The 15305-nt window shown below is 38.5% G+C and overlaps 1 protein-coding gene across 1 annotated transcript; it reads right to left on the reverse strand.

The window, feature by feature from the left end:
* Positions 1–424: 424 nt before the first annotated feature.
* Positions 425–14455, reverse strand: LOC117290717 (14-3-3 protein zeta-like). Its single transcript, XM_033772253.1, has 7 exons — positions 14247–14455; positions 10326–10519; positions 8862–8992; positions 7316–7505; positions 5435–5588; positions 4595–4672; positions 425–3543 (listed from the first exon to the last, which is right to left on the reverse strand). Exons 1-6 carry the CDS (start codon positions 14314–14316, stop codon positions 4638–4640), a joined length of 774 nt encoding a protein of 257 aa, XP_033628144.1. The 5' UTR covers positions 14317–14455; the 3' UTR covers positions 425–3543; positions 4595–4637.
* Between the last annotated feature and the right edge of the window lie 850 nt (positions 14456–15305).

Here is a 15305-nt window from a genome sequence, read left to right on the forward strand (position 1 = left end):
TCTCAATTGAAACAACAAAATGTACAGCCTACTCAGGGTTCTAGCCAAAGTTAACTTGAATTTTCTGATCGATAAATGGATGGAAAAGCAAAACTGATTGAAATCCGTTTTATAAAACAATGGCAAGAAGACGATGAGACCGACAAAAATTCAACGGTAGAATTTTTTTACTTTGCGTGGTGATAATTTTGCTTACAATGGTTACCTGAAAGAAGCATTGGCTCAAAAGGTTGAGACCAGAAACCACAATTTCATTTTGGGTTGGCCTTTCAGGTAATATATCAAGCTGGTGCCATCTTTCATTGCGGTCAGCAACCAGACCAGGCCTGAACCAGACTAAGAATGTATCAAAATTTACATTCGCGACCTACAGCTGTAGCTGTTGCCAATGGTATTGTCAAATAATAGTCTGGTAATCATCATGTAGTTACAAACCACTACTGTTATGTATGTACAACAGTCAGGGAATCTGATTTTAAAAAATGGCGGCAGCTTGATCAAGGTGTCTTGTTTTCAATGGATCCACTTATCAATTATTCAATCTCACGGCAAAGACTTAATTGTGTTAAAGCAGGTCTTGTATTTCAGCAGGGGGGGCCATCACACTTGACCAGCCAACTCCACTAGTACCAATGGGTACATTTCGTAGAGGCTTCTAAATCAGAACATTGCTCAGCGAGTTAATACACCAATCAACTATTGCAGGGAACCAGGTACAGGTAACACACCTCAGATGGTACTTTCACTGGTGACCTCTTTCTGCTTAATCTAACTTTATAAATATGTAAGCTAAACAGTGCAATGAAAGTTAACACTGATCTTGGCCCACAGACTTCCAAGAAATAGAGGGGGCACTCGCTATGTTATGTATGGAATTCAGTTGACCTGCCATTGGTACAAATTTGAATGTCCACTTTGAAAATGTCTGCTGTGTAAACTGAAGAGTGACCACCATTTTCTCAGTGGGCAAAAATGCTTTGTGGCACGCCGTGTCGCATGGTTTCATATGCCTATTAGTTCTTAACTGAAACTCTCTTTATATCTTGGCATCAAAATTTCAGAAACATTTAATAAACAAAGTTGTTTTTCAAAGAAGAAGCAATGCTTGGCCATAATCGAGTTGAAATTCAAAACCTGCTAATTGTGTTCACAGCACTCTCAATATAAAAAATAATAACCTTAATCTTACTTTAAGAATTCAAATGATACATGAGCAGCCCCGTAATGGAGAAAACAAACAAACAAACAAACAAATAAACATAAACTACGCTAATGTTCACTCAAAAAAAAAAAACATAGCATATTTGCCAACTCTTTTTTTTCTTCAAAATAATTAATTTAACCTTAATACACCTATTCTACAACTGGGCAGTAATTATACAGAATGCAAGTCAGTTCCCTTTTTTTTTTTTCATGATGGATATTGCTTGTTATTGAAATTCAGATTCTTTTATAGATTGATCAAATATTTTCTGCTGATTGAAACATCTTTCGGTTGATTTGGAAGCAGCGTGTGAGATAAGTGCCATTCCTTCATACTGTTGTTTTCCTAGTTCTATCCCTACCAAACCAAAGTAAATAATTTCTTTGTGGAGTTGTTTTACAGAACTCGAGACATCAGTGTAAGAGTAAACAAAAATGTTATAATAATTTCTTCATCAAATTTTTCTATCTGTCTGTTACCACCTTATTATGAAATATCCTCAATTAGCCACGATTTTGTAGATATTTCTTCAACAAATGTTCACTTCAGATGTTCACGCAAATAGACAGCTGCACAAATCCACATCAAAATGCCCTGTCTATGGTATAGCGCCCCCAATTGGCTCATATATGTACATTCAAGTCTGACGAAACTCAAGTAGGTTTCTATTTCTGAATTTCACAGGAGGTTTTTTAGGCTATTGAACTTGCACGCTTTATCATAACTGTCATACAAATACACACACACACACACAATAAGACAAGCACAGAAAAGTCTACAACTAAAGTACAGGCTTTGGGGTTGTACATTTTTTCATCATTTTCAAAGATGTACAAAACAAAATGCTGGTATCAGGGTTTTCAGGAAAAGGAGGTTTTGGAATTGTTCAAAAAATAATTTAGTACGGTACCTTAACATTATTATCATTATTTTTTGGGGGTTTAAAAACTTTCAGGCATAGTAGGGGGAGGGTTGGGAAAAAGTGATCTTGGAAAGAAAAAAAAAATAGAATACGGTTTCTAACACCCTCTAAAATGACCAAAAAATTAACACCCCTGGGTAATATACTGTAGTATCCTAGCCATACATTGTAACATACTGACTTTATACTACTAGAAGCAGCAAGTTGTTAAACACGTAATAATTGTGCATATGGAGTGTCCTTTTTAAAACAACAAAATCACGATCAAGAAGGAGGCCATTTGAATCGGCAAACACACACCTGACGTGGAATGAGTCCAACGACTGCTTGAGTTTTCACTGTCCAACTTTTGGATCCAAACTTGGTCTGGGCATCTGAAATCCACGCTCTTCTCCTCCTCCCCTGGAAAGATTCATCCCCCCCCCCCACACACCCAGAAAAAAGGACACCCCACAATCTAACACCAATGTATAGTCCAAATTACAGATTAACTATGGTTTGTATTATTTTGGAGGGTTATACATTTACTTATCTACCATTATTAACTCTTACTCCAGAACCAAGTATTGATAAAATCAAACCCAATCCCTTACAACCCCTACGACCACCACCAGTTTTTAAATATTTTGTCTCCATCTTTTCTTTTAACGATCATCCCCTGCTGTCAGAGAATAACCCTTCCGAAGTACTGGCTTGAAACACGATTTTTTATCTGTTAAGATCTAATAATAAAACTGAGAACTGTTCTGGTTTATGCTACCAACTCCGTTTAAAAACAAACTGTGTTATTTTATTATTTTTTCAATCAAAAACAATTTTGCTAAAAAAATGGTTTTAATGGCGGATACTGTAAAAATGCATGATACACTTTTGGTTCGAATTGCAGCAATGTCACTCCTTGAAAAATGTTTTTGGTTGAAGGTGGAAGTATAACTTTAACAATTATTCATTTAGTTGTTTTTTTATTTCCAATTTCTGCCGCTGAAACTCAGAGAAATTACCAAGTACAACATTTCAGTGGGAAGGTGTTTCAGAAACTTTGGTTTGTTAAAAAAAAGGTCACAAAAGGTGTTTTAGTTAATTGAAAGATTTCACCAATTTATTTAGCGAGTTTGGATGTCCTCGTGTGATTCTCCGCTATGTATTTTACCAAAACTGTACCATGCCATTCTCTAAATGTTGATATCAAAACAAACGCCACAACATAGTAATAAAGAGGAACACTGGTGGTGACTTTACTTAGGTCTGTACACAGTCTGCTACAGTAAAGGAGAATGGACATTCTTGCCTGTGTCATTGTATTTTGGGTTTTTTTTTTCTTCCCCTTTCCAAGTCGAATCTCTTGCAAGTTGAGAAGATGTCAAGTTTTGTCACTCCAAGTTGGGTAAATCCCATGTACAGCCCGGTTATCTCAGCCCTGAAAATAGAAAAGATAAGCAATTTTTATTTTTAATCACTATTTATATACACAAACATTTACGAAAGATCCCCTAGCATCACAAAGCCGGACGGCCACTTGAAAGAACAGGCTACCCTTTACTGATTGGAGCTGTCGACCCAAGTCGACTGTCAGCAGGGGCACACTGCCACCTACTCCTGGGGCCGAAACTGGGCCTTACCTCCTTCACAGTAGAGCAGATTTCACTGCCTTCCCAACTTTTTAACTGCCTCTAGCTACCAGGCAACCTCGGTAGTCTAGTTGGTAAGACACTGCTCTAGAATCGCAAGGGTCGTGGGTTCGAATCCCACCCGAGTAACATGCTGTGATATTTTTTTCACAGGACTCGGGAAAGTACTGAGTATACAGTGCTAACACACATCGGTGTATGGGTAAAAACCAAAATTAATATTCTTTATCCCCGATGCAAATTTAACATCTCTTAAAACTTTTTAATAATAATACTTGGCATATCAAACGCCTCAGTATTTTATCCCCACAAGGTATGCAGAGCAACGGTTTTAAGTATGAGACCAATTTCTTTATAGCACCATGTAAACCCCTTCTCTTTTCGACAAGTGCACTGGGTTCTTCTATGTGTATTTTATACACCACAGGAGACCTACAACTATACGTCCCATCAGAAGGACGCAGCAAAAATGGTTTGTGTCTTACTTAAGGACACAAGTGTGATGACAGGAACGACTTGAACACACACTCTGCTGATCAGAAACACAAGAGCTTGAGTTGAGTGCTCTTATCCGCTCGGCCACGTCACGCCGAAACCTTTCACGTTACCCATGCGGGATTATTTAATTCCAATCAAACTTGTTTTTGCATACATTTATAATTTGTTTCGTCATTGAAACTCAATTTGACATTTTCTAAAGGCATTTACAGATTCTAACCGGTTATTTTTCCGGTCGCTCTTCTGAAGAACAATCGGACCATCCAAAAGCGTAATGGCCAGTCATCGACCCACACATCGGCGGATATATAAAGTATCAAAATATTCACATGGCACACTTACCTTAATCTTACTTTTTGTTTTTTCTGATGAGAAAGTGCTACTATTATTCCTGTGGCTCCTCAAGATCCTCCACTTTCTCTGTTAAAGTAAATTAATCAACATCTTAGATCCACCTCCAATTATAAATGAAAGGAATCTTTATTCAGTACCGTGCTTTCCAATGCTGACTTCAATCTGGGTTTTGTTGCTTTTCTATAGTTATACAGGAGCTGTTTGGCTAAAATGTATTTGGTTGACGAGATATGTGAGCAAGGTTTGCCGTTGTTGTCGTTTAGTAAACTCTGGCGCTTGTTGTCCTCTGTTCGACAATTGATTCAAGACAAAGTGGAATTTGGTATCTTTCTGCTGTCAATAGCCGCCTTTTACCATCTTCCGCAGCTTGACGCTGAGCTGATGCGATTGGTGTGTCGCTCAGTGAGATTCCATATTTGGCAAGAAATGTCAGGTAGCTTTGCTTCATGGCATTGAGGCTCCTGTTTTTTGTTTGCAAAAGGATTCTATGATTCAGTAGGTTTTTTCACAAGCTAATAGAAATTTGCCTCCAAATGACGGCATAACCGAGAGGTTAATGCTATCTTATTATTGTGAACAACACTGTGCACAGTAACTTGTATAGCATCTTAAATGGCAACACGTAAGGCAACGCATACGACAATACGTACTGCAAAGCGTACTTTTAGACCTTCATAGAAAAAGGTTTAATAATTGCTAGTCAATAGTAAATTTGACTATTCGCCCAGGCCTAGTATGCATCTTGTGAATAGGAACACAAAAATCAAGTTAGAAATAAATCAAGGGTAGATCAAGGTGGAAGAAAAAATTTGTAAAAAATTGATGTACCTCCTTCTGCCTCGCTGTCTGATGTCCAGAGAGTGAGGTTGTCTCTGATTAACTGAAGGATGAGCGTGGAATCCTTGTAGCTTTCGTCTTTCAAATTATCCAACTCCGATAGTGCGTTGTCGAATGCCTCTTTGGCTACGTTACACGCTTTAGTCTAAAAACAAAATCACACAGCACATTCCAATTGTCATTAACATTCCTGAGATTAACAAAACTGTAAACTATGACAAAATTGACAAAAGTGAGATTACGGTATACATAGGTTGCAATATGACATAAATCGGCCATCTTAACAAGCAATTTGGAGAACACAATCATGCATTATGCGGCTTCATTAGTAATTTGAGAGGTTGACGCACCTGCAAGACAAAATGCGATTTGCCTGTAAACATGGCGTCTACTAGGAACTATCTATTCTATGAATTTGTCTTTTTCATCTACATGTAACTAGAATTTATTGCACTGGTTACATTTTTAGTCGATGAACGGAACCTTGTATCCAAGACTCAATAATTGAGTCGACCCCAAGCTACCATGAGAGATATTATTGTTTGACATTGTCCATGACGGGCCCCGAGATCCAATTCTTTGGATGTTGAAACAAACAGCGTGGTATTTGGAGACCGATCAGTGATCGAAAAATACCAAGATGCAAATCATGCACAAAGTGGATCAGTGGTTTTGATCATGCTGTAATGATTTGCACAAAAATGTTTGCACAATCAGTTGATCTTGCAGGAATAGTTTGTGCAATTGCCGATCGTGCTTGCAGGAATGGTTTGTGCAACCGTCTTGTCGCGCAGGAATAGTTTGCCAAGTTTGCCGATAGTGCAGGAATACTATTGCTACTCTCACACTTGGGCGAATATTCTTGTGAATATGAATATTTGAAATTTGTGAATATGTTCTCGGTCGTCCTTAAACCTCTCCTTACCAATATCTTACACATTATACGCACGCTTTACCAACAGTACCAATGGCTTACCAATGCTTACGAAAATTGATGGCGAATTACCGTCTTCACAACATTCGCTGAAATTTAGGAAGCACTTTGTAATGCTGCTCTCACAGAGTGGCGAATGTTCTTGCGAACATGAATATTTGAATTTTGCGTTGAATACGTCCAAAATGGCGGTGGGATAGGGAACATTTTCATCTCGGTCTCACCCCTCCATTGTCCTCGGTCGGCCCTCTCCTCATATCTTACGAATATATTACGAATGCTTACCAACGCTTGCCAATGCCTTTACGAACATTCCCAACGCTTTCGCATGTTTTACCATGTTACCGATGCTTACAAAAATCGACAGCGAATAACCCTCTTCACAACATTCGGTGAAATTTAGACACCGGTTTCTAAATTGACCAATCTTTGTAAGGAGGTGGGGAATAATAAGTTCCAAATTTGTTACCAACGCTTACGAAGACATGGCGATTGATGCGATGTTTAAGTGAATGTCAAATATGTCCTTCCGTTAGCATATTTGCAAGCATATTCGCCTTGTGAGAGCAGCATAAAGTGACCGATCTTCCTAAGGAGGTGGAGAATGACTTGTGAGCATACCGAATTTGTTACCAATGCTTACGAGGACACGGCAAATATTGCGAACTTTGAGCGATTGTTAAATATTTCCGTTCGTAAGCACATTCGCTAGCATATTCTCCCTAGTGTGAGAGTAGCATATAGTGTGCGCAATATGCCGATCGTGCATAAATTATTTGCGCAATTTGAAAACAGTGCAGGATTGGTTTAGTGCCCGGACAAAAGTTGAGAACCCTGGCAGAGCTGCTATTATTTGCATCTTGCAAACAGGGAGAAAGAAAGGCCCTTTGGGAAGGCATTTAGCTTTCCGCATGGATTTTCCCATCACTGTTCCTTACCGGATCTCCCATGATCTCATAGTAGAATACTGAGAAGTTAAGAGCCAAACCGAGACGAATCGGGTGCGTCGATTGGAGCTTCTTTGCAGACTCCACGGCTTCCTTGTAGGCAGCCAAAGCTTCCTCTCTTGAATTCTTTCTGCGATCGTCTTCGCTGACCTCGGCCAGGTAGCGCCAATAGTCTCCCTTCCTGAAGGTTAAAGGTTCAAAGTTACAGTCATGACTAAAAAGGGTTTACAAGCACAATATTTGGTACATGCCTAATCACTATAGAAGTGAAATAACCAAACATGGGATGAGAGAAAAGTCAAATGGTCATCATTGGGATTTGAACCCAAGACCCCCCGATACTCCGCGCAGATGCTCTACCAACTGAGCTATGAGGCACAGCGGTACAGACCATGTGAACTTTGTTTAGAATAAGTGTGACCTTGTACATTCTTTGAGTATTCTGGCAGGCACAATACTGAGCAGATCATATGGGAAAGTTGACATTTTGTGTCATAATTTCCACATAAATCCAATAATTATGAAAGTAAAGCTGGACAAGTTTTGAGATGTGCCCCCTTTCTTCATATGAAAAGTTGATAAGGATTAGACAGTGCAATCTCCATAAAAAAATAAGATTTTATGTTTTCTTTCATTAGGCTGTCTACAAATCGTGCCTGCAAGAAGTCCATGCTCTGTGGCTCTTTTGTAAACATGTAATGTCACAGGTCACTTCGTCTATATACTCCATCAGGTTTTCCCCTAAGAACCACATGTTTCTCTCGGTGTTGCATGGATGCGCAACTGGATAAAGAAACAAACACATTTGGTTTGATTTTTCTCTCATCTCATGTTTGGTTTTAAAGGGTTTACAGTCATGACCAACAGTTGAAGAAATACTTTTTGCCAATGATGCTGTCTTCGTTTTAACCCAGACTTTACCCAACTTACCAAAATCCTAATACGGGCCTGGAATTTCATCTTTGAGAGGGCAAGGCCATCTTCATTTTGCAAAGGGCACATCCATAGGAAAATCTTTAAAGCGTGTGGGAAACTTTTGATGGGGCAATGATGCAAAGACCAGGGGCAACAGGAGCCATGATCTCTGTGTAATTCAAGGCCTGAAAATGTTTGGTTTGTGTTACTCCGGTAGACTGAGGACTGCATGAGTAAACTGATTATGCCTGACATGGGAACAGGCAAACCACCATAATCTGGCCTGTGAGTGGACCCGAGCTGAAAGAGCTGTAACGTCAAGTGAGTGGGCGTCACGCATTTACGCTGGTCAAATTGGGGCACCCCAATCATCAAGTAACTAGGCTTATCTCACTTTATTGTAGTTGTACACAAGAAGCATGCCAAGTTTATAATAAGGGAATACAAAATATAAACCAAAAACATTTAAAACAGGAAATAAAAAATATTGTATTGTGATGTTTTTGCAATAAACAAAAAACAATTTTTTAAAGGAAATAAAAAATATTAGTATTGTGATGTTTTGCAACAAATTTAATAAACACAATTTAACTAAACCCAGTCACCGGTTGTGTTCTCGTACATTTTGTAATAGAAGACTCTTGACTCTAAATTTTCCGTGGCATCATCTCCTGCTTGTTCCGTCTGAGGAAGAAGGAATTTATCCAGTAGCTTCAAGACCTCCTCGCACTGAGCTAGCAACTCCTTTTCAATCTGTCAAGAACAATTGCCAACAAAATAACTGGTTACAATGACAGACATTGTTTTGGAATTTAGACTGTTCAAATCTTAAAGGGTCTATGTACTTTTTGTAGGGAAAAAAAACACAATGTCTACAGATTTACACTAAACTTACACAGTTTGAAGATAATAATAGTAGAAAGCTTCCCTGAAAATATTACTTGCTGAGGTGCTGTAGTTTTTGAGAAATGAGTAAAACAATGTCATGAAAATAATATTTGTCTCAGTGATCACGAGACGAAAACTATTTTAGCATGTAAAAGCGTATTTTCATGACATTGTTTTACTCATTTCTCAAAAACTACAGCACCTCAGCATCTAATATTTGAAGATAAGCTTTCTACTATCATTATCTTCAAACGGTGTAAGTTTAATGTAAATCTGTTGACATTGTGTTTTGTGTCACAAAAAGTACACAAATCGTTTAATAATCGTATTTATAACGCGCCTTTTGCCAAAGGATACAAAGCGCAAGGTATTTTTTAGTGCAAGGTGAGTGGGACGAAGTTTTGAATTATGAGACCTAATCCTTGCAATGCTTCACAAGGTGATGTGGCGCAATATGCTGCTAGTCTAGCCAGGAACACCGGGGCGAACCCCTACTTTTTTTTGATAAGTGCACTGGGTTCTTTTACATGGGTTTACACAACACATGGGACCAACGGCTTTACGTCCCATTCGAAGGGCGAAGCAATGGTAAAGTGTCTTGCTTTTGAGGACACAAGTGTCACGGCTGGGGTTTTGAACCCACACTCTGCTAATCAGAAACACCAAAGTTTGAATTCGGTGGTCTTTACCGTCTGGCCACGACACTTCCCGAGTCTTGTGCATATTTGAGAGAGAAAACAAGGCGAACGAGGACGATATCTTTTCTATCAAGCATAATACTTGGTCCTTGAAAAAAGTAGACGTTTTTTATTGTGAACACTAGTAGGGTCTAAAAGCCATTTCCGGCAATTTAATCACAATTTTTCAGATTCTTCCGAAATAGAAAAACCAATCTGAGATCAGACTACAAAGTGCAAAGAATATCATGCTTTTATGATATAAATCTTAATTGGAAATAATATTTTTTTAAATTTTAATTTTCAACACCAAATTAGCCAGCAGGACCACTAGGAGGTAATTCTGACTGTCCTCTGATGTTTGAACAACCATTTGTCCAGCGGACCACTGTTAAGGGAGAACGCTGGAATGTATGCATGGAAACAATAAAACAAACAAACAAACAAACACCCCAAAACAAAAACAAACAAACAAACAAACAAACAATAAAACAAACAAACAACCCAAACAAAGTACTCGCCTGTTCACGGTATTTTTTGGCTTGGGTTTGCTTAGCGGATCCATCCTCCTGGTTGGATTCTATCGATTTGATGATCCGCCATGACGCCCGCCGGGCTCCGATGACGTTCTTGTAAGCGACCGACAGAAGGTTTCTTGACTCCGAGCAAAGAGCTGGCTCTTTGACCACGATCTCCTTCATCGCTGATACCATGTCTGGAGGAGAATCATACATAGACTTATATAGTGCACCAATAAGCAGGGTTCTTCCCTGCACAAGGTAGCATTGTGTATCAGCACGCAATGGCAGAAATGGGCGCTTTTCGACTCGATATGAAGTAGCATATCGGGTGGAAAAGCACCCATTGCATGCTGATACAAAAAAAAAAAATGTAAAAAAAGAAAAAAAGAAAAAAACATTTTCTTTTGATATTACTAACACAAAAATCGTCAAGATAAAACCATTTATAGCACTCCAAAATGCACATTGAGACATTTAATACCAAGACACACACACACACACGGTAGAAAACATTCCAAAGACCTAGTTTTAATTCCGCATGCTTCAGCCAAACTTTAGGTCTAGAATGCCACACAGTTGTGAACAATTCTGTGGAGGACCCTCGGTACTTAAAGCGCTTGCAAAAAAAGAAACATTTTAGGTTTTTAAAATAATTTTGCTTGATAATTCTTTTGTTAAAAATTTTCCCCGTATCTTGCTTGCCAGAACACTTTTCAGAATGACACAAATGAGTTTGTTTGTTGTTTTGCCCCTAAGGCTAGTCAACCCTACACTTGACTTGACTACGCAGTGTTTTTTTGTTTGCATGTAAAATTGACATAGTGTTACATACATGTAAGTACAATGCAGGTTGCTAATATTTGACTTGCCCACCCGGCTACCCAAGTGAAAGTTTGAACAGCGACTAGTATTTGTTACACTGTACAGGAAGGGCCAGCCCTGTACAGTGTAACACTAGCTTGGCGTAAGTTGTCTAGTAAAACTGGTATGTGCTTTGTAAGCAACCTCTCAGCTTGGCCTGAGTGTTGTTATTATTCGATTATTAATAAGTAAAGGCGTATTCCTGTGTTTTGTGTAGTGCACAAAAAAGAAGGGGTTGCGCCCTTGATTGGCTGGATATTGCGCCACAGAACTATGTAGACCATAACATGGTGCTGTAAAGAATAGGTCTCATATTTCTAAACAAGGCTCTGCAAACCTTGCAGGAAAAATACTGCTTAGCTATTTTTGTGTGCTTAAAGGCAGTGGACACTATTGGTAATTCCTCAAAATAATTATCATCATAAAATCTTTCTTGATTACGAGTAATGGGGAGAGGTTGATGGCATAAAACATTGTGAGAACCGGCTCCCTCTGTAGTGCCATAGTTTTCGAGAAAGAAGTAATTTTCCACGAATTCGATTTCGAGACCTCAAGTTTCGAAATCAAGCACCAGAAAGCACACAACTTCGTATGACGAGGGTGTTTTTTCTTTCATTATTATCTCGCAACTTCGACGACCGATTGAGCTCAAATTTTCACAGGATTGTTATTTTATGCATATGTTGAGATACACCAACTGTGAAGACTAGTCTTTGACAATTACCAATAGTGTCCACTTTCTTTAAGAGGCTCTAAGAAGTTTGGTCCCAATGGTGGCACAGCCATGTGTACAGAAACTAACAGTGTACAATGATAATATCATAATATCGTCTTCATGCAAGCACCCAACAATGCAAATTCGGATTAACCGTATTAACACATTCATTGTTACACAATCATTGAATTTGCGTTTGCAATTTTAAAGTGCACGCATGCATTAACTTGTGTTTGTACTTTTGTTGTCAACTGCAAGGATCTTTCCTTTATATTTGAGATGTCCTTGCATTCCTTTGAATCTTTACTGCAGATTTTACAAATTTCCTTCCATGAAGTCACTGCCCTTTCAACATCTTGGTATTCTTTCAAACTTAGGGGTGGAGGGGCCTATATTTGGAAAATAGGGCCAAGGTTTTCATCTTCTCTAACTAGGATTGTCATAATTCACTGACACTGCATAGGCCTATGCATTGCAGTTTGTCGAGTTCTACATACTGTATGCATCCAATGACCTCATTTTTGCAGAAGCGCAAGCAAACTTTCATATGTGAAAATGCAGCGACTAGGAACCAACCTTAAGAGCTATGCATGTGTTGAACTAACCACATTTTTATCCTACTGGGGCAGGGTTCCACCAAGAATTGTTCAAAACAGTGGAGCATTCTAGACCCAAGTTTTGGAAGTTTGGCCAAAGGACATTGATTTGAAACATATTCCTGCATCATCGACATGCAATTCGTGCGAATCGGTAGTTTGTGCATGGATAAAAGGCCTGTAGGCTGGGATGGTTAACATGACCGCAGTGGACAGTAGTGAATGGTCAGACAGCAAGAGGGCTGGCGTTGACCAAGTAACAATGTACATGTATTATGTAAGCATAAGTTCACCATGACTGCAGTGCACAGTACTGTTCATTAATTAACCACAGTGGGCAATATTGAGTGGTCAGACAGTAGGAGCGTAAAGGGTTAGGGAAGTACAGGAGTATACACTTGACTCTTCCAGGAATCCAAACACCTAATGTACAGGATGTCTGAATAGTTGTTTCCATTTCCACATAGTTAGTTAGTTTCATTTTTTAAAGTGAACTGGGCATTATTTGGATGCAACAAATTGTTTATTATTTTATGGATGTTTGACCAGTGAACAAACAATTAACAGGTATGACATTTGGTTCTTGGAAAAAGTAGGAACATTTTATTGAGTAATGGGATGACCTACATGGTACATGTACTCCTAGAACTAGATGATAGCTGAACGAACCTAATAGTTCTAGTACAGACTTTCAGGACTTTTCAGGCTATTAAATCACATTTTTTACTGATTTTTCCCAAGGGCAAAAAAATTGGAAATCAGACTAAAGTAGGAAGAATATCATGCCTGAATTTATCATTGAAACCTGTTTGCAAATTTCCTTAAAAAGGTTAAACAGAACACACAGTTCAACACGTGCACAGCTCTTAGGGTTGGTTCCTAGTCGCTGCGTTTTCACATATGAAAGTATAATACTTCCCTTTGCTCTTGCCTAGGTTTGTCTGCTTCTGATACTTTCATTTCTTTTTTTATATTTTTGCCTTTTTTTGTAAGGACCCCACTGGAAAAAAAACTAAATTATTGCCTTTTTGGGTTTAGTTGCAATAACATAACCCTCCTCCCGACGACGAAGCCAACATAACCCTCCTCCTGACGTTATCGGGACTATTTTGGGTTATCCATGGATTATTTTGTGCAGTTTTTTGGGATTGTTTGTTCTTCTCTAGTTTATCTTATTTCATTGTCTTTTCTTCTATGTTTTATGCATTTTTGACATGTTTTTATCCAAATTTTGAATAAATTCAATCAATTAAGCAAGGAGATAGTGCTGGACAGATACAAGATTTTAGCCAATATTTGATCACAAGGCCATTCAAATAATGTCAAATGTCACTGTCACTGTGTCGACAGTGTGTGGTTTCTGTGTATAGCATCATGACATTATAGGCGGCTAAAATTTATAAAATAAAAAAACCTAGAGACATTCATTTCAATTGATTCATGACATTTCAATTTCATTTCATTCTCCCAAATTTCTTGGTGCATTTATTTAAATTGATAAACCTATTTTACTTGTTAAGATTTGGCAATGGTTATCAATGATAAATGTTGTCTGTTAACAATTCTCTACCATCGTAGTAATCTTATCCTTGAACGGGATTAATACAATTTGCATCCATACCCTTAATTACAATTTCAAAATGGCCACTATACATACTGACACTACACTGTGCGCAAATGTCAAAAATACATATAAAAACGTGTGCTTTCCAAATGACATCGGTAAACAAAATATCAAAAATTCATTACCATCATATCTCTCAGCTTGCTCGGCTAATTTCGCCATACGGATGAGTTCTTCAGTTGATCTGGCCTCCATTTTAATGTATCTGATGTTAAACCGTTCCTTAGAAAAAGACCACTTTTGGGCCCCTAAATTTCGGAATCTGTCGGTGTTTTGTGGGTGCGGTACGCGGATATAATTTTGCTGGGTATTTGCTGTAGTCTTGGTGCGTGCGCGTGCAACCAAAGCAAGGGACGACGTCGTGTAAATCGGCCACCCACGGTCAATCAATAGAGGGCGCTATATCAAAGGGCGCGCGCGGGAATAAAAATAATGGCCATAGTCAGGCACTGAGATGAGACTGCCGTGGTCAAGTGGTTTTGTTCAGGGGTCGGATAACGGTTGAGAATCGACCTTTTATTGATTTTTAAGAAGTTAATATTCACAACTTCTGAAAATAATTAACTTTAGTGTAGATGTGTCTTAATTAGAACCTTTGGCGGGAGCTTTGGCGAGTTCCCTGGTTGGACTTGCATGAGAAAATCATTGGAACAAATAAACAAACCAAAACAATTGAATCTTAATAATAAGTAAAAATTTAATCTTGGAAGAGTAAGGCTTAGACCTACCTCCATGAATTTCTTCCTCCATGATTGAATGAAAAAATTGTGACCCAGCCAGCACCACCCCCACCCCACCCAAGTCGGACCTCTGCATTTTACATCATTTTAAAATAGCGTTTGAGATTGTCAACATTAGGAATCGGAAAATGAGTCCATATAAAGACTTGTGTCTTGAGAGTCCCTCTTTAACAAGTTCAAGTTTACAAAGAGTGACACGGTGTTTTTCCAGGCAAGATGGTACACCAAATTCAGGACAAATTTATGCGATATCTTTCAACATAAACTCAAGAAGTGTTAACGAAAACCCCCAAAACAAACCAACCCCAAAACATTAAGATTTCAAATTTCCATTTTACACATCCATTTTAGTTTTTCCTCCATTTTGTACTACAGGAAAAATAGATGTGTTATCATTATACCACATTAATAAAAGAAATGTAAAGAAAAAAGGAAAACAACCCA

The sequence above is a fragment of the Asterias rubens genome, chromosome 5 (genome assembly GCF_902459465.1).
Source record: "Asterias rubens chromosome 5, eAstRub1.3, whole genome shotgun sequence".
In the NCBI taxonomy this organism is placed as follows: Eukaryota; Metazoa; Echinodermata; class Asteroidea; order Forcipulatida; family Asteriidae; genus Asterias; species Asterias rubens.